We start from the raw sequence: 26,861 nt of genomic DNA, 5'->3' as shown, positions 1-26,861 counted from the left end.
TCATCATCAGCCATTTTCAATCCACTACAGGATGAAGGCCTCTCCAACAACTTTCCAGTTCCTTCTGTTTTGAGCACTGGCCATCCATTTACTACCCACAAACTCGTGAATTTCATCTATCCATCTCCGCCTTTGTCTTCCAGGTTTTCTTCTAGCTCCTCTTGGATACCATTCTGTTATTTTCTTAGTCCATCTGGCATCATGTCTTCGAGCTATGTGTCCTGATTTAGTTTTGATAAGAATGTCCTTTACTTGAGTTTGCTGCCTAATTCATGTGTTTCTCTTCTTATCTAACAGTCTGATTCCCAATATAATTCGTTCCATTCTTCGCTGTGTAGTTCTCAGCTTCTCTTCCATTCTTTTGGTTAGTGCCCAAGTTTCACTTCCATAAGTCATGGTGGAAAGTATACATTGGTTCATTATTTTACGTTTCAGACAAACTGGGATATTGCTCTTCAGTATGTGACTATATTTCCTGAATGCTATCCATCCAAAATTTATTCTTCTCTTGACTTCTAGCCATTTATCATTATTACAGCTAATAACTTGTCCCAGATAAGTATACGACTCCACCTTTTCAATTACTGCTCCTTCAATCATTATTTCCCTTTCTGTGGCATACTTGTTCATCATTACTTTTGTTTTAGCCATATTCATCTTTAGTCCAAAATCCTTACTAACTGTGCATAACTGATTAAGAATTTCTTCTAATTCTTTGGGATCGTGGCTTATGACCACAATGTCATCTGCAAATCGTAAATGGTTTAGGTACTCTCCGTTCACATTGACTCCTTTCTGTGACCAGTCTAATCTTCTGAAAGCTTCCTCAAGGGCAGCAGTAAACAGCTTCGGAGATATTGTGTCTCCTTGTCGAACTCCTTTCTCAATTTTAAATTTCCTATTGTCTTTGTCTAGTCTAATAAAGGAGGTAGCACACTCATATATTTTCTTCAAAATCATAATATATCGGGTATGAATGCCTTGTCTTTCCAGTGTCCGAAACATTGCCTTATGCTGTATGGAGTCAAATGCCTTTTCATAATCCACAAATGCCAGGCATAATGGAGTTTTATATTCATTTGCTTTCTCCATTAGCTGTGATATTACGTGAAGGTGATCCCTAGTTGAGAATCCTGTCCTAAAGCCAGCTTGCTCTTTCGGTTGATTCTCATCAAGTATTCTTTCTAATCTGTTAGTAATGACCCTTGTGAACAACTTGTAGATGTGGGATAACAAGTTAGTGAATAGGGTACATGATACTAACCTGAAACCACTTCCAACCAAAGGAGGTTATCTTCAAAGTTTTATTCACCTACTGGAAAATATGCTTGTGCAGTAGATTCATATTCATATGCTTGTGCAGTAGATTCATATTCATATGCTTGTGCAGTATAATCATAAAACTAGCATCATGGTGGAATTTACCAATTCCCAGAAGCAGCAGTACAATACTTTTCTTCAGTGATCTGCAGTCTGCTACTGCTGTTATGTGTAAATTTCAAATGTGGTTTAAAAAGAGCCACCAAGTAGACCTACTGATCTGCAATGGTGTGGAAAATTCATAAATGATGCTTGTTTCTGCAGTCATCCTGACTGAGATAGTGGCTGAACAAAAATCAGTAATGGTGAAGATGGTTCAAGGAAGTTTTATGCAAAGCCCAGGAAACCCATATGACATGGCAGTCATGAGCTTAACACGTCATGTTCAGCAGTATATAGCATTTTTCATTGCCATCTGAGGATTCAGCCGGAGAGTGATTGAATGTTGTTGTTATTATTATTTAGGAGCATTAGCAACTAAGGCCATATTGCTCTGGGGATATGCAGTAGTCACTCCCTGACCTTTCTGCATCCTCCGTATTTGTTGGCTCACGGGATCGAACCCCGGTCTAATCAAGAAGCATGTGCTACGCACTGCTGCTCCTGCCCATCTGGGATTGAGTATTGGAACAAACTTCCATCTGGTGTAGTGGAAGTGGATAGTATGAACGTTTGAATAAGTTTAAGGGAAGATTAGACAAATTTATTGAGGAGATGAACATATGAGAATGGGGTCTATTTTGTTGATGCATTATAAGCTTGCTTCCCAGCATCATTTGCCGTACTAATACTGAGTTATAACTCATATATACTAAATGTAGATTGACAATAAAACCAAGAAGATAGAATTTTGTTTCACATTGTATAAGCTTATGGAAGAGATAAATTTTCTGGGTTGAATAACTTTAGTGATGAGTGCACTTTTCACATCAGAGTTGTTGAATGTGTACGGACTTTTGTTGTTTGGAGAAATTTTGCATTGACAGTTATCGTTTATCTGGACAGGTTGCAGAATTTCCTTTTTCCCTAAATGCAGGATGACAGTGATGGTTACTTGATTTTACAACAAGATGAAGCTCAGCCACATTACCCAAACAGTTTTATGTGAAGTTGATCAGAAGCGGCAGAGTAATTTAGTGGCTCCCATAACCTGACTCCCTAAGGTTTTACTGCCTGAAAATTCCTGCAAGACCAGTGAAGCTATACTAGAGAATATATGGCATAGGTGTATATTCCACCTATGCCAGCAGTCATTTAGAGTGATATATTGTACCAAATATGGTGGGAATTGGATTATAGTTGGGACATCTGCAGAGTAACTAAAGGTGCTCACATTGAACACCCCCTGATTAAAACTTGAAGATTTCCTCTGTCACTTGGACATGGTTTCAGGTTTGTATCTTTTACCATATTTACACAATATCATTTGTTTTGTAAAGGAGGTTTGTGGACACTCTGTATTTCTGACAGCTATTAGTAACAACTGTCTGTAACAACTTTCAACTCAGAATAAAATACAGACCTAAGAATTTCATAGACATGATTCATTAAACTGTTGTGAAGTATATTTATGATTAAGAATCCTGAATGTGTTTCAAATCAGCTTGTATATTTAAAGAGAAGTGTATCTGTTATGGATAACAGTTTTTTGCTGCATTCCCAAAATGAATAGAAATGCTCTTCTTCACATTAACATCTTAAAGTTAACTGCTGCTTTTGATAACACCATATTTTGTATTTATTTCATTAATATGCCTTCTACAAAGCTTTTTCCAACTTTCATGAGCCACATTAGGGATGCTATACTTTAAATTACAAAGGGATAGCCAAATGAAGTGAGCACTTCCCTCATCCTTGTGTTGTTGAATGGATGTATAGAATGCACCATATTTACTTATTATTGGTCTTACCCACTTTCTCCATTATAATTTTTTTTGTCAAAGTTATGTACAACGTGTTTGCCTTAGTGACAGAAAAAAAATATACACTTCAGCAGAGGAGTAATGTAGTGTTATGATTTTTTTGACAGTGGAAGGTGTCGGCCACCCTAATATTCACAGTCAAATGAGTACAATTTATGGGGAACATTGCGTGTCATCAGTGTAACAAAGTGATGGTGCAGTGAAAGTGATTACTTCAAATGCCACTTCATTATTGCCAGTGCATCCTAGTTTCACCAAATGAAGTGGCAATGTCTCCATCATTAGAAGAAGCATGTGGACTCTCTGCTACTGTAAACAGTTAAGTTTACATCCACACCTGGAAAAGTCCTTCATCTTTATTCTTCCACCACAAGGGAACAGTGATATGTAAGAAATCTTGAAAAAGATTTATGCATTTGTGTTTCTTTTGAATTTGGATATACTGATATATTTAAAAAGACATTTAAAAATGTTATAATTAAAATAACATATTTTTAATTATAACATGTGTTATATTATATGTCATGTTTTAATATGACCTTAATATGACCTTTTGCATAGCATTAATGGTTGTCCACAAATGAAAAAAAAAAAAGTATACAGGGTGTTTTGATTAAAATATACTGGAGTCTATTTTGCTTATTTTTAGGTTTAAGTTTGTATTTGATGTGAAGTTTGGTAGGATGGTTAATAACAACATTCGATATATGTTACTACAACAAGATCTAGAAAAATTAGGCAGATGGGCTGAGAAATGACAGTGGAAGTTTAATATTGACAAATGGAAGGTATTGCATATTGGTAGCAGTAATCCCAGATTAATATACCAACTGTATGGTGCTACAATCACCATAGTGGAAAATAAAGAAGTCCTCAGGGAGTTGTGCAATTATATATGAAGTTCTCTGAGCAATGCAGACAGGTTGCTGGGACAACTTATGGGATTTTATTAATGATATACAGGAATTTTCCTAGTAGTGATAAGGTGATTATTTCTTTATATAAGGCCGTGGTTAGGTATGCATCTTGAGTACTTCATACAAGTCTAGAGGCCTCGTTTTAGGGAGGATATAGATCTGCTGGAAGTAGGGGCAGAGAATGGCAAAAAGTTGGTGACGAGAACAAAAGAGTGGTCTTACCAAGGAAGGCTTAATTTATATAAATTGCAGCATTTAGAGACTAGGCCCCCGCAAGGTGATCTGAGTGAGGTGTTTAAGGCTTTCAGTGTATTGAGCAAGCTCAGTGCTGATAGCGTCCTTCCTCATGTTCAGAGTACACATGAGTGGGCCTAAATTCAAATTAAATATGAATGGTTGCAAGATATGTGCAAAAAGTTAGAAATTTGCTTTCAGCCAGCGTGTATTTGATTTTTGGAACAAACTTTAGTGTGGTAGGAGTGGATTTTTGAATGAATTCAAGGAAGAACTATACACGTTATTATAGATTATGGATAAGTGATGTGGGAAATGTTTTTTTTTTTTTTTTTTTTGTTCTGATGCTGTATAAGTTATTTTTTGCATGACTAATATTTCCAGCTCAGTTACTGGCAGTCTGTAACTGAAAATTTCATATGTTAATGTCAAAGAATATCAATTTTCACTGTTTTATTATTTGTTTGTTTAATTTCCATTTTATATTTATTGACTGTTTTACATACTTTTATTTGTATGGTTATGAGAGTTCAACATGTGTAAAATTATCTTTTAATTCACTTTTCATGATCAGCTGTTTAAATTAATTTTCATTATAGAGAAGAAGATGAATTCAGTCAGCAGTCAGGTGAGGAGTCTAGGCATAGTGAAGTGCCGAGTCATGGTGCAAGCAATGATAATAATGTGACAGAATCATGTAGTGAAAGAGGTCTGTATACAGAATTAAAAATGTAGTGGTATTATGGTTAAGATTTTTTTTTTTTAAACAGATATTTTGAATATTTCAGTTTCTTTATTATTGTCTGCATGTGTGTGTGTGTTTTTTTCCATGTTTTGATCACTTCAGTGCAGGACTCATGTACTTCATATAAAATTTTTAATATTTATTCCTTTTTTTTATTTAATAAAAAAAAAAAAAAAAAAGACAAAAGTTAATAATTTGTATGGTTTTTATCTCTTTCCTGGTTACCAGATTGCATATGGATTTTATGCTTATAATTATTTGCAGAATATTTTGACAGTTATTTCATTCCAGTTTTCATTTAGTGCCAAAATTCCTAAACTTAAAAATTTACTGTATAATATAAAACTTTTTTTTTTTTATAATTTATAAAAATACTGAATCCCCACAGAAATTCACAAAATAAAATGTTTACGTTTGCACATTGTGAAGTTACTTATGTCATATTTACACCGGTTTCAGTCTAATATTTAATAATCAATTGGCATAAAATTATGTCATATTTTATATTTCTTTAAATTTTTTGCTTGTATGAGGGAATTATTGAAGAAGTTGCAACTTGATTTTTATAATCAACTACTGTTTTTAAAATTCCAGCTGTTTCTTGCTTACTGAGCAGAGCTGTTTGGTAGTGGCAGTTTCTTTTTAAAAAATTAGCATATAGGAAACGCTGATGTGACCTTAAAATTAAATAAGTGTATAAATTTTATATTTCTGGTTACTGGCTAAATTTTTTATGTGTGTATATTATCAAAAATTTGTTTCTGCTTGTGAGATAGTACAGTTTGTACAGTTTTTGAACTGTCTGCTTTTGATACATTTGAACTAACTGCTACCAGTTCCTTTGATGTCCATTACACTGTCAAATCATTGTCCTTTAAGTGGGGATTCGATTTTTAGGAACAAGAATTGGCCATATCTTGAGTACTACATATATGTCTCTTGGAACGAGTTCAGAGAGAAGCAACAATATTAGCACAAGATTCTTATTACAATAAAAGAAAAAAGGTACCTTTACTGAGAAAGACTTCAGTTCTGCAAAGTGCAGGATCTGGAACTGGTTATTTGTGAGGAGACCTGACTGAAGTGTTTAAGACCCTAAATGAATTGAATAAATTAAATGCTGATGGCATCCTAACCCTTGCTCAGATGACACACATAAGAAGGCATAATTTAAATTGAAAAAGTTGGTTGCAGGATAGATGTGTGAAAATTTGCTTTCAGCCAGAGAATAATTAGTTATTGGACCAAACTTCCATCTGATGTTGTTAAAGTGAATAGTTTGAATGAATTCAGCAAAGGTCTAGACATATTCTTAGAAGGTATGATCGACAGATGTTGGGTGTTTTTTTTTTTTTTTTTGTGGATGTTGTATAAGCATACTTTTTTGCACTTTTTGCAACTACCAGTATGAAGTATTAACACTCCTTAAACAGTCAGTGCACAATGCAGTCTAGCATCATTCGTGCGTCAGGAACCAGCTTCCTTTTTCTTGACACTAAAGTTCTACTTGGTATTCTTTTAACTAAATGATAACCAAAACTTTTGTATAGTACTCTTTATTTGCCATCTTAGTTGGTGGAACAGTTTTAGTTGAATAAGGAATCTGTTGAAAATTGGAACAAGCTTTCATCTGGTGTTATGGAAATGAATAGTTGGTACTGAAGGAAAGCAATAGCAAAGAATAACATCATTTATTACTAAAATTAAAATTAAAATTAGTTGCTCAGAGCGAAACGGATACAAAATATAGATTGTAACAGGTTTAATAGGAAACATACATATATTGGATAGATACATAAAGCTTTCGGTTATCTAGTTAACCTTCTTCATTTGATATGAAATGACAGTTAGAATGGAGGTGTGTACTGCCAATCTGGTACGTGAAGCGCGTGGCTAATTGTTTGAGGTTGAAGCCTGTGGCTGTGATGCATGTGGACGTGGTCAGCACTTGTCAATAGACAGGATCGTTGCTTCGGTGATAGGGTGGACTTGACAACCACTGTTCCTGTTCACTGAGGTATTGGAGCATTTGATGTTTAACGATTCCAACCAGGAATCGTTAAATCGGCGCAGATAATGGTGGGACTTATCCACAATCACGACATCACAGTGTGGGTCAATGTCGTGGTGGGTTGCCCATACGTGCTTGGTAATAGCTGAGTGCCCCACATCCGCTAAGCGGATCGCTCGTTTGTGTTCGGAAAGGCGTTTTTCGAGCCGTCTCCCAGTTTCCCCCGAAGTAGCAGCTAGTGCAGTCATGGCAAGAGATGCGGTAGACCAATCCCCTTTGTAGTAGGGTGGGGACAGGTGTTTTCACTCTGGAGACGAGGGACCGTAACTTCCTGCCTGGGAGTTGCATGCACTTTATTCCATGTGATTTTAAGATTCTACAGACCTATTGTGACACGTTTGGGTAGTATGGGATAAAGGCGCTCGTGGTTAAATCACCACCTTGGATGTTTCTGTTGGTCGCTACGTGGTCACGTGCCTGTAGGTCACACCTGTCAAGGGTATTGATGGGATAGCCACACCTTGTAAGGTCTGCCTTGACTTTAGCGATTTCTGTGCGCCTCTCATTTACAGAGCTAAAGTGTGTCCAGGCTCGAGTTAGTAAGGTTCATGCAGTGGCAAGAAGATGGCTACGCGCGTGCGCTGACCGGAAGCTGGTAAATTGGCCAGCACACATAGGTTTACAATGGACTGTTGTCTTCAAGCATGTGCTCTCGCGCCAGACAAGGGTGTCTAAGTATGGTCTGGTGTTGTTCGACTCTAGCTTGATCGTGAATTTTATGAAAGGTGACAGAGAGTTGAGGTGGGCTAAGATTCGGTCACCTGAATTTCTGGGGATAACTACGAACACATCGTCCACATAGCGACACCAAAAGGCAATGGGATTTGGCACATCTGTAAATGCAAGACCCTCTAACTCCTCCATTGCGATGTTTGCCGTGCCCGAACTAACTGGGGAACCTATGGCTGTGCCAGATACTATGATATGGTCACAAAGGAACTGGATGCAAAGAATAACTTTGATATCATATATTTGGATCTTAGAAAGGCTTTTGATACTGTTGCACATGGAAGACTGCTGCACAAATTGGAGCAGTGTGGCATTGGAGGCAAATTGCTGCTATGGATAAAGGGATGGTTGATTGGGAGAAGACCAGAGAGTGGTAATCAGTGGACACTGCTCATCGTGGACTAATGTTATTAGTGGAATCTTTCAGGGTTCAGTGTTGGGTCCGTTGTTGTTTTCTGTATTTATAAATGATATTGATGATGGTATATCAAGCTTAATGTCTAAGTTTGCAGACGATACGAAGGTTGGCAGGGTTGTTAAAGACACTAATGACAGTACGCTGCTGCAACAGGATCTAGAAAAGTTGAGCAGATGGACTGAGAGGTGGCAAATGAAATTTAACATTGACAAATGAAAAGTACTATATATGTGAAGCAGTAACCCCAGAGTGACATATCAACACTGTGGTACTACACTGACAGTGGTAGAGAATGAAAAGGACTTGGGGGTAATTGGGTAATTGTGCAGGCAGATATGAAATTTTCTGAGCAGTGCAGGCAGATATGAAATTTTCTGAGCAGTGCAGACAGTCGGTAAGAGTAGCTCATGGTGTCAATAATATGTCAATATATATAATATGTCAATAATACATAGGAATTTTTCTAGCAGGGATAAGGAGGTGATTATCCCCTTGTATAAGGCAATGATCAGGCCACACTTTGAGTATTGTATACAGGTCTGGAGGCCTCATATGTAGAGCTGTTGGAACGGGTACAGAGAAAGGCAACAAGATTAGTGAATGGAACAAAGGGTTGCTCTTATGAAGAAAGGCTTAAGTTTTGGAGATTACAGAGTCTGGAGATTAGGCACCTGCGAGGTGATCTGATTGAGGTGTATAAAGCCTTGAATGGTTTGAGAATGCTCAATGCTGATGGGATTCTTCCTCTTGCTCAGAATAATCACCTGAGAGGGCATAAATTCAAATTGAGGAAAGACAGTTGTAGGATAGATGTGCGGAATTTTGCCTTCAACCAGCGGGTAATTGGTTGGTGGAACAGACTTCCATCTTTTGTTGTGGAAGTTGATAGCCTAAATAAATTTAAGGCTGAGCTGGACAGGTATTTGGAACGAATGCAGGGGTGAAATGGGAGCGGTTTTTTTGGCTGATGCTGCATAAGATTGCATCATATGTCTCTGCTAATGCTAAAGTTTTTGTTAAGCTAGCAAGTGTTTCCACAGGTATCTGAGGCTGACATTTTGGAGAAATTCAAAGGTCAACTGGATAGTCACTTACGTAAGGGGGGAAGAGCACATAATCTTTATTTATTGACTTTTTACTTTTCTTTTTTCTTTGGCCCATGCTGCAAACAGCCTGTGACTTCCTTGGCTGATACTAATACTTTCTTTTAATACTGTCTTGAAAGTATTAAACATGAACCAGTGTGGAATGAACGCATCTTAGATCTTCTGTTTGCCAAATTTTCTGTCAGAATTGCAAAAATTGTTTCTCTGTTAATATGAAATTATTCTTCCATCATTCATACATTTGGAAATCATATGCAATCAACGTGCAAACTGTTATATTTTTATTTTGGACCATTTATGGGGTTCAAAGCATTGTTGAAGGAAGATACAGTCAGTCCTCATATAGCACGATAGTTGTGTTCCTAGAAACCCTCGTGCAATACAAAATCGTGCAATATAAGCAACTGGCCCTATGGGAAAAATAGGGTTAGGTGCCGACCACCCAAGATTGAACACACATTTGTAACCAAAACATTACCAAACACAATAAATAATCGTAATAAAATACTTACGTATTTTATTACGACTATTACGTAATAAAATATTGCTAATGCTTTTGCTTCTATCGTAAGCAAACTTGTTGTTCGTTTGATTTTCTATCCAAACAGATGACAGCCGTTCCATCTCTTCCAATTCTTTGTGTCTTAATCTAATGGATTTTAATTACTCTTTGAGTTGGTCCTGGTATAAAAGTTGTTTTTATTTTCTCTGCATTCTTTGTAATTCTCGGCGTTGCCTCATTTAGGTCTGTAGCACGTGCAATATCACATGGTCTTTCATTTTCATGAGGGTTACCTGTACTGCATTTCAAACCACACATGTAGCTATACAATACAGTGTACCCCACTTTACAATATTAATTAATTCGTTCCAGTGATACCATCATATTGTGAAAATATCGTAATGTCAACCGAATAACATTGTTTTTTGGTAATTCGTTCCATGACCTCGGAAGTTGAAATTTTTGCTGTATAACTTTCTAAAAGGTCGTTTTTATAGTGTAAATTGCATTAGTTACCAAATTCAAATCATTAAAATGCACTACACTTTCATCGTTATCATATGTTCTGTTGTAAGAACCAATTTTGAATGGCTTTGTGATATTTTTCTAAAACACATTTCTGGAGGTCACGACCATAAAACATTAAAAACAATTTGCACTTTCTGGTTTATTGGGCTTTTCTGTTACTGCAAGGAATTATAAATGGGTAGTAAACTCCATGTTGTTGCTGCAAAAACACCCATAGCTGGTTTGTGTGGTTTTTTACGTTATTATGGTGAAATGTGTTTCCCCTTTACTGAAATCTTCAATTATATAAAAAACAAATTTTCAGAACTTCTCTCCATTCCTTTTTTCTTTTTTTAAGCTTCGTAAACTTGTTACCTGCGCAAATCGTGTTAGTTGCAATTTGTGCATGCTGTTAAAAAATGCTTAAAAAATGCATGCTATTCAAATTTATAAAGAAAAGAGAAGATTATCTTGGAAACAAACACCTCTTGAAGCCTTTTTTGAAGAAGATGATTCCTTGTGCAATAAACTGAGTGCTGAGCCAATAATGAGTGATCAATGAGTGGGCATTTAGTCGATGATGAAAAATAAACATTCTTTAACATTTGTAAGTCATAAATAATTTCTTTATTATTATAAATTGCTTGATTTTATAGGCTACATTTTCATTTCTTTGGATAAATCAATCATTGTTTAAACATAAACTAATCAGCTAACCAATTTCATTGTTGAGAACGTAACCCCTATTTTTAGCATTGTCTATTATAAATATATTCCTGCCTTACGAGTTTTCGCTTTATGAGCACATGCTAGGAACAAATTAACTCGTAAAGTCAGGAACTATCTGCATATGTAAAAAAAAAAAAAATTGAAACATTCATGTGAATTTAGGTATAATAGGAATATTGGCTGGTTTATGTTATGATCTCCATGATAGGGTGCCCCCAATCGTGACTAGTTTTTTTTTTGGGGAGCGGGGGAATCAAGCTTGGTTGCGTCCCTAACTGCTCTTGCTTATGCCATAGTGTTTTCTTCTTAGGTGGCATAGCATGGGATGCTGATACTGGTTTCATATGGTCTGCCCAGTGGGAATGTCAGATTCTTCTGATTTTACATGTTTTTTTGAAGTTGGCTACCAGAATCCTGTGTAGAGGACACCCATGCTTTAATTCTCCTTCATCTTTAATTCTCTTTAATTCTCCGTCATCAAATTCCAGGCACTGCCCACTTCCTCCCCACCTCCTGTCCCAAATATTCACATGTTTGGGCCCTACCTACCTAAATGTTTTTGTTTTGCTTAATGGTCTCCCCCAGGATGGTTTGCAGGGGTGCTCTCCTGTTTTCTGTCAGTTTCTAGTGGCGGTCTTCCTACCACCACCAATTTTACCTCCACTTATCATTCAAAGTTTGAACTGTTATCCCGGCTCTCCTTTCCAATAAAGACTTCCTCTTTTTTTTTTTTTTTCTTCCTTTTTTTATAGCCCCTCCTTGTAAATCTAGGCCAGAGTTTGCTAGCCAGAGAGCTTGATCCTTCTACTTGGCCTGGCTCCCCACACCTGGTATGGTACCTAGGAATTGGTGGTGATCCACGAGCCCCTAGGCTAAGAAGCCAGATGAACTCTACTACACTATATAAACCACATACCTGTCACACTACCTTGTGTTGAATACAGGGTACTGTATTCAACACAAGGGAACTGATCGTAGAGTTTTGAGAAACCACCGCTTGACCACAAACTATGTACTAATAATGCTTTTTTTTCCTTCTGTTCCCACAATAAGTTTTTTCCACTTGAAAATGTATTTCTTACTTAATTTTAACTGCTTAACACACACAAAAAACTGTTTTGAGTGATTTCATTTCAATTTTTATAATTTTGTAACAGTCTATTTTTAATCATTAATTAAAATTCACTTTAAAATAAAGTTGTTTAAACTTATAGGAAATGATTCTAATGTAGAGCTGTCACGATTTGGGGGCGAGGAAGATTCACATGTGGAAATTTCTCGGACTATCCTTCATGAAGGTGAAGAGGCAAGCAGTGGTTTGGGTGATAATGAAAGCTCAGAAGACAGAGCATTACAGGTAGGCATTGAAACTTTTCCAGGTGGATTTCATTTAGTTCTTTGTAGTAAATAATATTTTAAATATCACTTTAATGTTTTTATATTAACAATAATTTAAAATATGAAAAATTAATGAAATTTTTACTGGGGGGTAAAGATAGAAATATGGGAGCGATAGAGGAGATGCCTCACCAGTGAAGGAAGGGGGGGGATCGGCGAGGGGAGACAAGGAGTCTCTGCCCCACCGTGGTAGGGTTGGAAAGGAATCGAGTCAGATGCTCGATTCTGGTCCCTAACGAGTCTTGATGGCAGCGAAGCTGCATGGTTCAGGTCCTTGTGGCCCTTTTGCAGATTCAGGGTTCAGTCAGTCGCAGAGTTGTAGACCATGTCCTTTTATTCTTGTTGGAGGTATAGAATTTGTTGTGGGAATAGTAGCTTGTCTCATTTAGTTTCCAGTTGTGTTGTTATTTGCTTGTTGGGCTAGTGTGGCTCGGCGTCTGTTAAACAGTTTCTGTGCAAATTCGGTGAATGCCATATATGGTCCTTTATCGTCCAGAATGAATTGCTCCTGGTCCTTGGGTGAATGTTGTAGTCTTGTCACCAGCTGGCAGCGGATGTCGTCGTATTGGCAGTCATACATTAGGTGCGACCAAGTTTCTGGAACGCCACAAGTGCAATTTGGATTTTCAATTATTCCCAGAGTTGTTAGTTTGGCGTTTAAGGCACCATGTCCTGTGAGTAGGTACGTCACAAACAGACCAGGTGCGTACCAGGTTGGTAATTTAGGTTGGAATCTATCTATATTTGGAAAGAATTTATTTGTTATCCGACCTTTGATGGAGACATCCCATCGTGCCTGCCATGCCTGCAGCAAGTGGGTCTGGAGTCTTCTTTTTTCCGCAATGCAGTTATTTCCTGGATCTCCGTTGAAGTCAAGGTGTGTACAAGCATTGCCTTTAGCGAGCTCATGGAGGATGCCTCTCCTCACCACCTCTAGGTCTAAGGGGAGGATTCCTGCGATGACTTGCAGAGCGTGTGTGCTCACTGTTCTGCAGGCGTGAGTAGCAGTGAGTAGCATGATTCTATGTATGGAATGAAGTATTCTTAGGTTTGCAGCTGTGCTGGCCTTTTTGTACCAGGCACCAGCTGCGTATGTTGCGATTGGTAAGAAGGCTGCTTTATAATAAAATATCATAGTTCTCTGTTTCAATCCCCAGTCTCTTCGGGCAATTCTGTTTATTAAGGCAGTGCAGTTTCTTATTTTTCTTCTTACGTAGTTTAGGTGCGGTTTGAAGGATAAGCGGGTATCCAAGATGACGCCCAGGTGTTTGAGCTCTGTGCTGAGCCTTGTTGTTCTAGTGCCAATTTTAATTTGGGGTGGTCTGTGGATGTTCAGTGTTCCTTTTAAGAGTATGGAGTTGGCCTTCATCGGTGAGATTTGTAGTAAATGGTGTGTGGCGCAGTCTTGGAGAATTTGCACAGCATGGTTTTCCAGTTGTGCCCTGGAATTAGCTCCTATTGTTAAGATGAGGTCGTCCGCGAAGGCTTGTGAGCAGAAACCTTCCAGATCCTTGTTTAGAAACTGGTCCATCAGGAGGTTCCACATTGTTGGTCCAAGTACTGACCCCTGTGGGCACCCTCTATATATTTTTCTTTCTATTTCTTTGTAGGGAGCTTTTATCTTGATTGCTCTGTCGGTGAGATAGCTTTTAAGCACAGTGTTAAAGACAGATGTAGGATAGATGTGCGGAAATTTGCCTTTAGCCAGCGGATAGTTGGTTGGTGGAACAGACTTCCATCCCTTGTTGTGGAAGTTGATTGCCTAAATAAATTTAAGGCTCAGCTAGACAGGTATTTCGAACGAACGGAGGGTTGAAATGGGAATGGCTTTTTTTTTTTTTTTTTTTTCTGATACTGCATAAGCTTGCTTTTTTGCATCCTATGCTAATGAGCCAAAACATTATGACCAGCAAGTTGTTATGCAAATCAAAGTAATTGCAGGTGAACTATGGCATGTGTGCGGCTTGGGACACGGTATAAAAAAGACCTGATACTGAGCTCTGTTAATCAGTGTTACTCTTGTTCTTCAGATGGGAAAGGCAGTGGACTTAATCAAGTTTGACAAAGGTCAAATTGTAATGGCCAGACAACTGGGTCAGAGCATGTCTGAAACGGCCTGGCTAGTGGGATGCTCATGGTCAGTCGTGCTTGGTACTTACCGAAAGTTGTCCGAGGAGGGGGAACCCGCGAACTGCCAGCGAGGTGTTGGATGACCACGGCTTATCAATGCTCGAGGTGAGCGAAGGCTCTCCTGGATGGTAGGTGGCAACAGAAGGGCGACTGTGGCGCAACTCGCTGGTAATTGGAATGTTGGTGACGGAAGTAGGCATTCCATTTTCGAACCCTGCTTATAAATGGGGCTGCGTAGCCGCAGGCCACTCCGAGTGCCCATGCTAACCACGGTTCACCGGTGACAGCGCCTATAATGGGCACGCAGCCAGGTGGGCAGGAGCAGCAGTGTGTAGCACACACACTTCTTGATTAGACTGGGGTTCGAGCCCGTGAGCCACCAAATATGGGGGATGTGGAAAGCTCAGGGAATGATCACCGCATATCCCCGGAGCAATATGGCCTTAGTTGCTAATGCTCCTAAAAACCAAATAATAACAACAACAACAACAATGGGCATGCGAGCATCGAAACTGGACCTTGAGTGATTGGAAGAAGGTTGTCTGGTCTGATGAATCACGTTTCCTGTTGCACCATGTGGAAGACTGGGTATGTATGCATCATTTACCTGGGGATGACGCCTGGATGCACAAAGCATGACACTGCCGGTTGCAGCAGTGTCATGCTTTGGGCAATGTTCTGCTGTGATACCCTGGGTCCAGTCATCCATGTGCCGGACACTTTGACATCTACCACCTACCTAAACATCATTGCTGACCAGGTACACTCTTTCATGGCAACAGTCTTCCCCTCTGGCAGTGCCATCTTTTAGCAGGATAATGTGCCATGCCACACTGCCCAAATTGTTCGAGTCTGGTTCGCAGAACATGAGGAAAACTTCCAGGTAATTCCCTGACCTCCAAATTCTCCAGACATCAATCTCATCAAGCATCTGTGGTTTGTATTGGAACAGCAACTCCAATCTGTGGTGTCTCAACCACGGACCTTACAGGAATTAAAGGATCTGTTGGTACTAGATACCACAAGACACATTTAGAAATCTTGTAGCATCCATGCCTCGCCAGGTACGAGCTGTTTTGGCTGCACATGGAGGACCAACATCATATTAGGTAGGTGGTCATAATGTTTTGGCTCATTGGTGTATATCCTAACAACAATAAATAACAGTGATCAAAAGTACATGCTGGCAATATCTATTGACTCTGCTGATGCATTTGACACCCTCTGTTGGCCAGGTATCCTCAGAAGACTCCACCAGACAAATGTACCACAAATTCTATATCAATGTATAAACACCTATCTTGTAATAGGTGTGTAGCAGTATGCACACAGTTCCGAGAAATAAAACGTCCAGTTACAAAAGGTTGCCCACAGGTTTCAGTACTAGGTCCATTCTTTTGGACCTCTCTGCTTGATGAATTCCTGACAAAAGTTTTAGGCCATACAGATACTGGTTGCCTTTGCTGACGACCTTGTCTTATTGGTAAAAGATAACACCAGAAGGATGGTGGAAGATAGAGCAAACGTAGCACTCAGACAACTGCAGTAATGGGCAAATACTGCCCATGCTCCTGTAGAAACACGTGCTGTGAACCGTGAGCCTGCTGATATTGAAGGATGTGCCATATGATAAGCTTCACCATTGAAAAAGGAGGTGAATGCCTCTGAAAGCTTCGGTATTTTAGCGCTTTTATCGGTTTTATTATCTTGTGTTTTATCTACATTGGTTATTGTATTTTAAAAACTCTATATAATATCGGTGTTTAGATACACCATAGATAACTCTTAATAAACTACAAAGTAGTTGTTGTAGGCATCATTTGCTCTTTCTCATATTGTGCTCTGCCTTCACGACGAGTTGCCATGATATTGCACTACTTCGAATAAGTAACGCTTCACTAATAGAGAAGGCTATTGTTACTTATTCTCAGTTGAGTACCACCACCCAGACAGCACTGTTTCACGGCTATTGGCCGATCATCAGTGGGTGGGCAGGTACCCTGGTATTGCAGACATGACGACCCAGTTGTGAAGTTAATCACACAATATGAGAGATGCCAAGAGGTGTAGATGTCAATATTTAAAATAAGTAAATGCACAAGGCATAATACTTTAAGAGTTTGGTATCTATATAATATCGGTGTTTAGATACACCATAGATAACTCTTAATAAACTACAAAGTAGTTGTTGTAGGCATCATTTGCTCTTTCTCATATTGTGCTCTGCCTTCACGACGAGTTGCCATGATATTGCACTACTTCGAATAAGTAACGCTTCACTAATAGAGAAGGCTATTGTTACTTATTCTCAGTTGAGTACCACCACCCAGACAGCACTGTTTCACGGCTATTGGCCGATCATCAGTGGGTGGGCAGGTACCCTGGTATTGCAGACACCATAGATAACTCTTAATAAACTACTTTGTAGTTTATTAAGAGTTATCTATGGTGTATCTAAACACCGATATTATATAGATACCAAACTCTTAAAGTATTATGCCTTGTGCATTTACTTATTTTAAAAATTTAAAAACTCTATATTGTATTGTACAGACAGTTACCTTTTTTTATCAGTTTTATCCAGTGTAATTATATAATTCTATTTATTTCATTTTATTTTTATCATTATTATTTTAATATCTATATAATATCGGTGTAGATACACCATAGATAACTCTTAAGAAACTACTATGGTAGTGTGGGAATCTATGGTGTATCTACACCGATATTATACAGATATGAAACTCTTACTCTTAATGCCTTGTGCATTTAGTTATTTTTAAACATTATTATTTTAATACAACACAATGCTAATTTATTTAATAATGGTTGGTGTAGGATTGTACAGTTATTTTGAAGAAGGCTAACCCACATGCTCAGAATTTTGGCAGAAAAAATTAAATGTATCCTACTGAAAGGAAGTCTAAATATAAGACAACCACCAGTGATAAAAATAGGTGATACCTCATTTCACATGATCCAAGAATTGAAATACTTAGGCATAATTCTAGACTCCAAATTAACACTATCACACCTGTCATACTTGGCCAGAAAAGTCCAAAATTATGCTGGAATCATTGCCAGAATCAGCTGAGCCGATTGGGGTCTCAAACGTAGAACCATGGCACTCATTTACAGAGCAGTGTTTTTTACCTGTAATCTCCTATGGTTGCTGGCGTATGGTTCCATCACACAGCCATAGTTATAAAAAGAGCAAAATTAAATAGCAGTCAAGGAACTTGGACCTCTTCCTGTAGAAACGACAAATTGCCACACGGCTATATCAGATATGGCAAACTGAATAGGAGCAAGAGACCAAAGGTGCTACTACTAACTGAGTTCACAAATCTTATTAACAATAACTAACCGTACAGTTAGTATCCTGGCCCTGCAAGTTTTGTCTGGTACCCTACCACTGCACCTTGAAATTGCAAAAAAAGGGCTATATTATAAACTTTAAAAAAGGAATCACTATGGGTTTCCTAGGCATAATCCCAAACCTTGCCAATGACATCAAGGTAGAGAAACGACAAATTGCCGCACGGCTACATCAGATATGGGAAACTGAATGGGAGCAAGAGACAAATGATGCTACTACCAAAAGGTTTTTTCCACAGATGGCTATGGTTAGCCCAAAACCACCTAAGTGTTATGCTCCAGGACTTTATACCACATTTCTGTTGACATGTCATCTGTCAATAGAAATGTCAGTGGATCCCTTAAAGCTAAATTGCACTCTTTGGGGCTGGCCCATGACCCCCCACTGTACCCTGTGGCAAAAGTGAGGATTGGGCACAAGTTCTATATGACTGTGTAATCTATGAAAATCAATGTAGACAGTTAATCACAGAAATTGGACCGCTTCTTAGGAGCCAAGAATGCCAATTCATCATGGAGGTGGTCTTTTACAAGGCCTTCACACACCTTCCTATTTCAATTCTTGAACCTTCTTTTCTTCAGACGAGGAAACTTCACACACCTTCACAGAAGGTGTGTGAAGTTTCCTCGTCTCATCTGACATCCATTTAGGTTATTCGTTATTTGGTAAGAGAAGCCTAGTAGCTTTTATGATTACTTCCCTGAATGATTCCCATTTAGAATTTGCAGTTTGTAACATCATCAGTTCTCACTATATAGAATTTAAAAACTGTCTGAGAACGCTGAAGTCACTTTTACAAAAGCCTTTTCCTTTACCCTTGACAGTAGTTATATCTTTAATTAAAATCCACATTAGTCCATTGTGATCACTGCCACCTAGTGGGTCTTTTACCTGCAGATTCTTAATCCACGAAGGGTCACTGCTGATTATCATATCAAGGGTACTGCTTCCTTTTATTACCTCTCTAACATGCTGATGTAGAAAACATGCATCCAGTAAATCTACAAAAGCCTTGCTAGTGTGTGTGGGTGACCAACTGACAAATTCCAGTAAACATGTGGAAAATTGAAATCCCCATTATATGACATTCTGATTTACTGCCCCTCTCTATTTCTCTGTATAGTTGTTTGGTATACTCATTACCATCATTAGTCCTGTAGCGCTCCCCTACTCTCACTTATGTTTTCCCATTGTTTATGTCTCTAAATTGATTCAACATTGCACGGGTCACCCATGTCAACTGGTTACACTGCCTTAGATTTGATGTGCTTCTTAATTAGGAGCATAATCCTCCTCCCCCACTCCTATTCTGTCTGTCTTTTCTGTATACATTGTACTTCCAATAGTCAAATTCAGTATCATTTATGTCTTTGTGACATAATGTCTCCCCAGCCCTATAATTTTTCCATTTGATGACTTCATCAAATTCATCAGATTTATTTACAATGCTCCTAGCATTAGTGTACATGTAAGTAATATGCATATGTTCTTACTCTTAATTACCCTAACACATCTCATGTATTTACATGTTTCATGATGACCCACAGCAGGGCTTGAAATCCACAACAACTTGCTTTCCAGGCTGCTGCATGTTCCAGTAGGAGCAATGAGAATGACTTTCACTCCTGCCTCTAGCTCTAATTAATCTATTAGTCTGTGTATCTCCCCCACTAAGCTAGCATTTTTCCAACCCACATATCACTGCCTCAGTAGCATCTGCAGATATTCTTTCACTCCTTCTATTTAAATACATCCCATCCCTGTAGAAACAGTCTCTCTGTTAAAGATCACAGTCCACACTGAGAAAAATTCTAATTGATTAGCTTTGCACATTCTCTCTAAGTTGAACTGATTGACAAGTCTCTGAACATGTACTTCTTCCTTACAAGCCTGGGCAGAATTGCAGATTCAGTCAAAAACTTTCAAATTCAATCTTAACTCTCTGCCACACACTTACACCTTACAACTTTGTCCAAACAGTGCCCTCTACTTGTTAAATAAGTCCTCAGTTCTCCTACTCTTAAAATCAATAGTGCCAATGTATATAACAATATCACATTTTATCCTCTTAAAAGAGGATATCTGCTCTACATTGTCATCTACTTTCCCCCCCCTCCCCTATGAGACATACCCTGGTCCCGTTCTTCTATTAAAAAAAAATATATATATATATATATATTTTAAAATAATTAAAATAAATAAAAATTAAATAAATAAAACAAACAAACAAGTTTCCAATACTTCTCGATATCTTTGAAGATAATGAAATAGACATTCTACATTATCATTTTTGGTAGTTTTATGTGTGAGAAACTAATATACTGATTAAAGCACAACACAAAAAAATCACTTCAACTAAAGGATGCAAAACAAAACATATTGTCAACATGTTTACAAAGGCTGCTATTGGCTGAGATGAAGGACCATGTGTCCAGTCGGAGACAGTCGTAAGCCAAGTCCATCATAAAGTGAAATAAATAGACTCCTCTTAACGTGGTTACTGGTTAGTAGAATCAGTCATTTTATAGAATAAAATTTCAGAAATCAATGCACTACACTTTCATCATTATCATATGTTTGGTTATAAGAATAAATTTTGAAATCCATTGTGATATTTCTGGAAGTCACAACCATAAAACAGTAAAAACAATTTGCAGTTTCAGGTTTATTGATCTTTTCTGTTAGTGCAATATAATTATAAACAAGTAGAAAACTCGATCTTATTGCATTTGTGATAGTACAGATAGCTGGAATTCTGTGGGTTTTTATGCTGTTGTTATGGTGAAATGTGTTTCCCCTTCCTCTGCAATCATACAAAAAACATAAATTTTCAAAAGCTTCTCTTCATTCCTATTTTTTTAAATTTTTTTAATCTTGTTACTCCACAATTTGGGTGTGCCGTGTTCTTCGTTATTGATTGCTCATCTTTTTTCACTGTTTTAAATTTTACAACAAAAAAAAAAAAAAAATGTCAGTGAACAAAAATATCAATTAGCATGTACATATTACAATATTAGTTAAGCTATGTACGCAAGCATAAATTTATTTTCATTTTGCTAACCTGTGGAAAATATTCTTCCGCTTTTCACGTATCATTTAATTTTGTTAATTTATGCTTTATATCTTTACTTTTACAGTCTGTGAATAATATTCCTCCTATTTTCGCTTATCAGAACCGTTTAATACAATTAAAATTTTATTCGCAAATGGGATCACAATAACCACATATCGTAAAGTGAACCAATCTTAAACTGGAGCTCCACCATACTTTATAAAAAAATCGATTCTTATTTCTGGAAACACTTTTTCAGTAACCTATAATTCAGAGCTGATATTTTTCTGCGTTTCTCCATCAATACAGTGGTTAGTTACATACTCAGGAGCATATGTGCCATTCCCTGATTGTAATTCAGTTTTGGATCCTAGCAGCATATCAAGTTTCTGCATTAAGGATCCATTTCCGGGGAAATTTCGAATATAGGTATTACAAGAATTAAAAGTGTTGTTGAGTGTGGCTGCAAGAGAAGTACACACTCTGATCAGTATCTCCAGTGTCCGAGAACAGCCTCCACGGTATGACACATCTTCTGTTAAACTTTGTTGCTGGAATAATATATAGGCCACATAATTAGCATTGTCTCCAAACTCATTCTCAGCTGACTGACCAGAATTTGTGCACCTTTCTGGGGCTGTGGCTAGGCTCAATTTTGTGGCCACAGATCAGATATGTCAAATTAGCAGTCTGTGAGCCATATGCGGCCTAATGTTATTTTTATGATCTGTGGCAGTAGCAGCAGCAGCATGCCATTTAGTTTACTCCCAATACAACTTAACTCTGGCAGAAATTACTATATTTGTCTTTTCTGCCAGAGTTTCTGCCATGTATACCCAGCATGTCAAATTGGTAGGCCACTTGCAGGTCTCAAGTGTTATCTTTTACTATATAAAAATAATGGTAAATTTATGGTGATACTTTGAGGAGATACACTAATATAAAACTTAAATAAAATTCCTAAATTATGTGAAATTTCATAATTATTTCTGGTCATCGCATATTTTTTATTCAAGAGGAAAATATGCGAAAATACTACTTTTAATATGCTATGCCAGTGTACTGAGTGTGATTCACAGGCCTGTGTGAACTGATTGTGTGGCCTATAAGTACTTCTAAGTTTTGATTCCTTTGCCTTAAATCTAAGCTTAGTACGTACAAGTATGTTTTACTATATATTGTTTTATTTTCTGTTTAAACATCTTTCTTTATTTATTTTTGTTTTTAAATTTTCCATATTCCATTATTATAGTTATTATTTTTTTAATATAACTAATTTTGGCCTGATTATATAAGTAAACTTTAGTGCCAGGGGCCCAGGTGTACACCCTCCCCACAAGATAGACACTGGTTGCTAATATCTAATCCTATAAATCTTTTTTGATATACAAGATTGTTTCTTGACCATTCTTGAATATTTTCATAGTGTTGACTGCAGTTGACTGAAAGGTTTAGGCATGCTGCAGTAGCATACAGTAACAAATGATGAATATGACATTCAGTAATCTGCCACTTTTGAAACTATATATTCCTTTTATGCTTCTGCAGCTTCTTTTCTGGTTTAGTACTTTACCAGTGTATGCTTTAGCTCTACTCAGCTAGAAGATAAAAAGATGAGCAGGTGATTCATGTTTTTAAAATGTTTCATAAATGTTAATTTTGTTGTTACTGTACATGAACTATTTTCTTTTCAGGATTGTAGAGAAACAGATGACTTAACAGGACTCACAGAGAATAGAGCTACTTCTTGTCACAGTCTTCAGATAACTCAGTTACAAGAAGAAGTACTTGGTCTGAGAACAGAGAATACAGCATTACAGGAGCAATTGGGGAGGCAAGAGGCTGAACTAAATCGTACAAGAGCTGCACTCACCAGTGCTAGAGAGGATAGAGATAGATCACAGAGGCGGGTAAGAATGAGCCCTACATAGATGTGAGTGGAAAACTTGGGAATATTTCATTATTGTATGTTATAAGTGCATTAGTTAATATAATTGGAATTAGTTTCCTTTATAATGAAATTTAGGAAATATAATAGAAAAACACTTTGCTGATTTCTTTGAAAGTTATTTATTTCTTTTTGTTTTTTTTTTTTATAAAAAATCTAAAATGTGATTATCAGATTCCATTTAGGAAATAAATAAAAGGTGAAAATAGAAAAATGGGATCCACTGCAATTTCTGGCCACTTGAGTGCTATTTTTTTATTTATTTATTGTGGATATTAATTTTTTATTCATTGTGGATTTTAATTGTGGATATATAATTGACCAAGGTACAAAAGTGGCTTTCAGTCTCCTAATCAAATGCTCTGCTGAAAAACGCATGCTGTACAACGTATAACTTTTCATTGTGTGTATGGACAGGTTAATTGTGTGTTCTGCAGACTGAAAACCTAAAATGACTCTCTCTAATCAAATACATAATGAGACTTAAATCTAAGCCCCTCCAAACAAGTAGCAATTTGCCACTTCCAAACAAATTGGTGAAGGTTAGTTAAGCATTAGTAATGATATATGATGCAAGCTTATACAGCATCAGCCAAAAAAAAAAAAAAAAAAAAAATCTTCCCATTTCACCTATCCATTTCTACCAATAGTTTGCCTAATTTTTCCAAGGACTTATTTAAGCTATCAACTTTCTGCAACAACAATTGGAAGTTCGTAACAGCAATCAACCACTTGCTGGCTAAAGGCAGCAAGTGGTTGATTGCTGATTATAATTGGTTGATTATAGTTTTTTTTTTTTTAATCCCAAACACGAGCGTTATTAGAACCTATAATAAGTACTAGTACCATGCATGGATTGGAAGTTGAGAAGATGAAAGAAGATATTTGTTGACATTAGACGTAAACTTATGTAGACTGTAATTTTCAGGAAATACGTATAAAGGAAAGTTGTTCCAGAAAAAGGCAGTTGAATGAATAAACGAGGAAGATGAAAAGTTGGTTCTGTGAGTTTGAAGTTGGACAGTAAATGGATGTTAGCTGGTGGCGGCATGTGTTCGGACTGTTTTGAAACAGAGAGTGGAAATTATAGAAGCCAATTCAGAAGAACATTGCCCATGGAAGTATCTGTAGAAGAGGCATGCAGCAGAAACAATATGTCCATGAGACAGTGAGTGGAGAGACTCTGTTAGAGAGGAATCATTAATTAACCTAACTGCCCTCTTCTGAATGGAATCTAGAAGCCTGAGAGAAGTTTTGGGGGCACCGCCCCAGATGTGGGAACAATATTCCATGGTAGGGTGGATTTGTGATTTGTACAGAGTGAACAGCTGTTTGGAAGAAAAGAAATGCCAAGAGCGAAAGAGAAAAACCAAGATTTTTAGATGCAGAGGAAGCAATATTTGTAATGTGCTTGTGCCAAGACAGATTAGAAGTCAGGGTAATTCCTAAAAGAGGAGGCATATCATCTCGCCTAGAAATCGGATTGTCACTAAAGAGCATAGGAGCAGAAGAATCCTTTTTGCGAGATATAAGACAGGATGAGTTTTAGAAGGATTGAAGTCAACTAAGTTGTCTTTACCCTACTGAAGAATTACCTGGAGATTGGCACTTAAGGAACTGGTAGCGGACATTCGAGAAGTTTAAGCTGATTGAGCAGGGCAAGGTTTCACAAACTAGAAAGTGAAATGCAATGTGCTATCATCAGCAAAACTATGGATAGGATTTCCGGTCAATGGAAGAAGGTCATTAATATACAAGAGGAAAAGAGTGGGGGAAAGAACTGAACCTCGGAGGGAACGCCAGCATTAGTGAAGAAGTTAGAAGACAGAGAGACATATACCATCACCCTCAGGAGCAGTCAAAGATAACCAAAAAAGAGAAAACTGGATAACCAATTACAAGAAACGGTTGGCAAACCATAAGATGGAAGCTTGTTTATGCCAAACTTTCCTTTATGCCAAACACAATCGAAAGCCTTTAAGATGTCAACTGTTTCACCAAACGTTTCTACTGAATTTGTCCATAAATGGGTAATATAAGCCAGAATATCACCAGTGAATCGATACTGACAGAATCCATACTGGTGATCGTTGATCAGACGGAAGGTTTCTAGGTAGTTTAAGAGTTGGTGGTTAATTGATTTCTCCATTATTTTAGAAAGAGTAGAAGTAATTGCAATGGAACGATAATTGGATGGGGGGGATTTGTCCCCCTTTTTAGGAACTGTCTGGATATGAGCAAATTTCCAAGCATAAGGAAAAACACCTTTGGAATAAGAAAGTGAAAAAAGGCAGCAAAGAATGGAGTAAGTTCAGGAGCGCAGGATTCGAGAACAAGTGGAGAAATACCATCAGGACCTGGAGCTTTCTTAGCATCAAGATTCGTCAAAATCCTTGGAGGGAAGACCACATAGGCATTGAATGGAGCATGCTGGGAATGGTGGGAGGTGCTTTATTAAGATCATTAATGCACGAGTTGGAAGAAAAATGCGATGCTAGCAGGTCAGCTTTATCCTTAGCTGAAGTGACAATAGATCCATCTGGTTTTTGACAGTGGTGGGAGCAGAGATAGACAAAAGTTGCAGCCAATAGCTTTGGCAGGAAACCAGAATGCTTGGCTACCATTAGGGCAAGAAGCAAGTTTTCTACTCTTAGCCTGTACAAAATCTAGTTTGAACTGATTGATAACTGCTTTACAATTGTTGGGAGCTGTGGTGTAGGCAAAAAATGAAACTGAAGAATTAGAAACAATTCTTCAGTTTCATTTTTTTACGATGTGAAACATTCTTCCCTTGAACAGCCTTAGCACATTTATTAGAAAACCAAGGTTCAGATAAAGGATGAGATTTTAAGGTGGAATGTGGGATAAGGGATTCCATTCCTGCAAGATAATTTCACTGACAAGATCTGAGCAAATGTTCATCAGAAGTTTTGAAATAGTAATCTACCAAGGAAAAGAAGAAATCTCACTGGTCATCCCATTTTGCATTCTTGTAATGCCAAACAACACGAGGTTGGAAATAGCCTTGAGATAAAGGCTCCATTGGAGAAGAGACAATCACTAAGTTGTGTTCTGAGGTGCCTAAAAGACCACTCACTTCGACCGTGTACTCGGAAAGGTTGCTTGTGAGAAAAAGAGCAAGCATTTTGGCTGTATGGTTAGGATTGTCTGGTATTCTGGTAGGTAAATGAACAATCTGTGTGAAGTCAATAGTAATTGCAAAAGCCTCAGCATCTTGACTAGCTGCTCTGTGTGACTAGAAAATGGAAGCCAGCTGGCCTTGTGAACATTAAAATCACCAAGGAAAATTACCTCACTGTTAGGAAAGTTGGACTGGAGAAAGTCAATTTGCAAAGAGAGGAATCAAAGAATTTCAAGTGAAATTTGACAGAATGAGATTGTGAGATTTTAAGTCAGAGAAGATCGAAAAGAGAAGATTCCAAATTACTAAGTCTCTGAAATGGAATATTGGAATGGACGTATGCACAAGTACCATCTTTGAAGCAAAAGGAATCATACAGCGAATAATTTAGACAAGTGAGATGAGAAGTGGTTGAATCAACCGATAACTGAGATTCTCTCAGAAAAAGTACATGGGGTTTGACAGACTGTAAGTGGAAATGGACATCATTGAGATTAGAACTGAGACCACATATATTTGTGAAATGAACTAGGAAGTGTTTGGGAGGTTTAGGTCTTCTTTGCAAATAAGTTTGCTCTATTAGTTTGACTATTCATGGTGTATTCAATAGTA

The 26,861-nt window shown here is 37.6% G+C and overlaps 1 protein-coding gene across 3 annotated transcripts in view; it reads left to right on the top strand.

The window, feature by feature from the left end:
• LOC150088294 (colorectal mutant cancer protein) overlaps positions 1-26,861 on the top strand; it is a 498,699-nt gene that overhangs the window by 235,123 nt on the left and 236,715 nt on the right. For all 3 annotated transcript variants that reach the window (XM_090369448.1, XM_090369449.1, XM_090369450.1), the window contains 3 exons: positions 4,993-5,102; positions 12,415-12,557; positions 22,854-23,069. In XM_090369448.1, the coding sequence (XP_090225574.1) occupies positions 4,993-5,102; positions 12,415-12,557; positions 22,854-23,069 (469 nt within the window). The remainder of the gene's footprint in view (positions 1-4,992; positions 5,103-12,414; positions 12,558-22,853; positions 23,070-26,861) is intronic.

Source organism: Mastigoproctus giganteus, chromosome 3 (assembly GCF_048544385.1).
Source record: "Mastigoproctus giganteus isolate SK-2022 chromosome 3, ASM4854438v1, whole genome shotgun sequence".
NCBI lineage: Eukaryota > Metazoa > Arthropoda > Arachnida > Uropygi > Thelyphonidae > Mastigoproctus > Mastigoproctus giganteus.
This window is presented reverse-complemented; position numbering and strand designations above follow the sequence as displayed.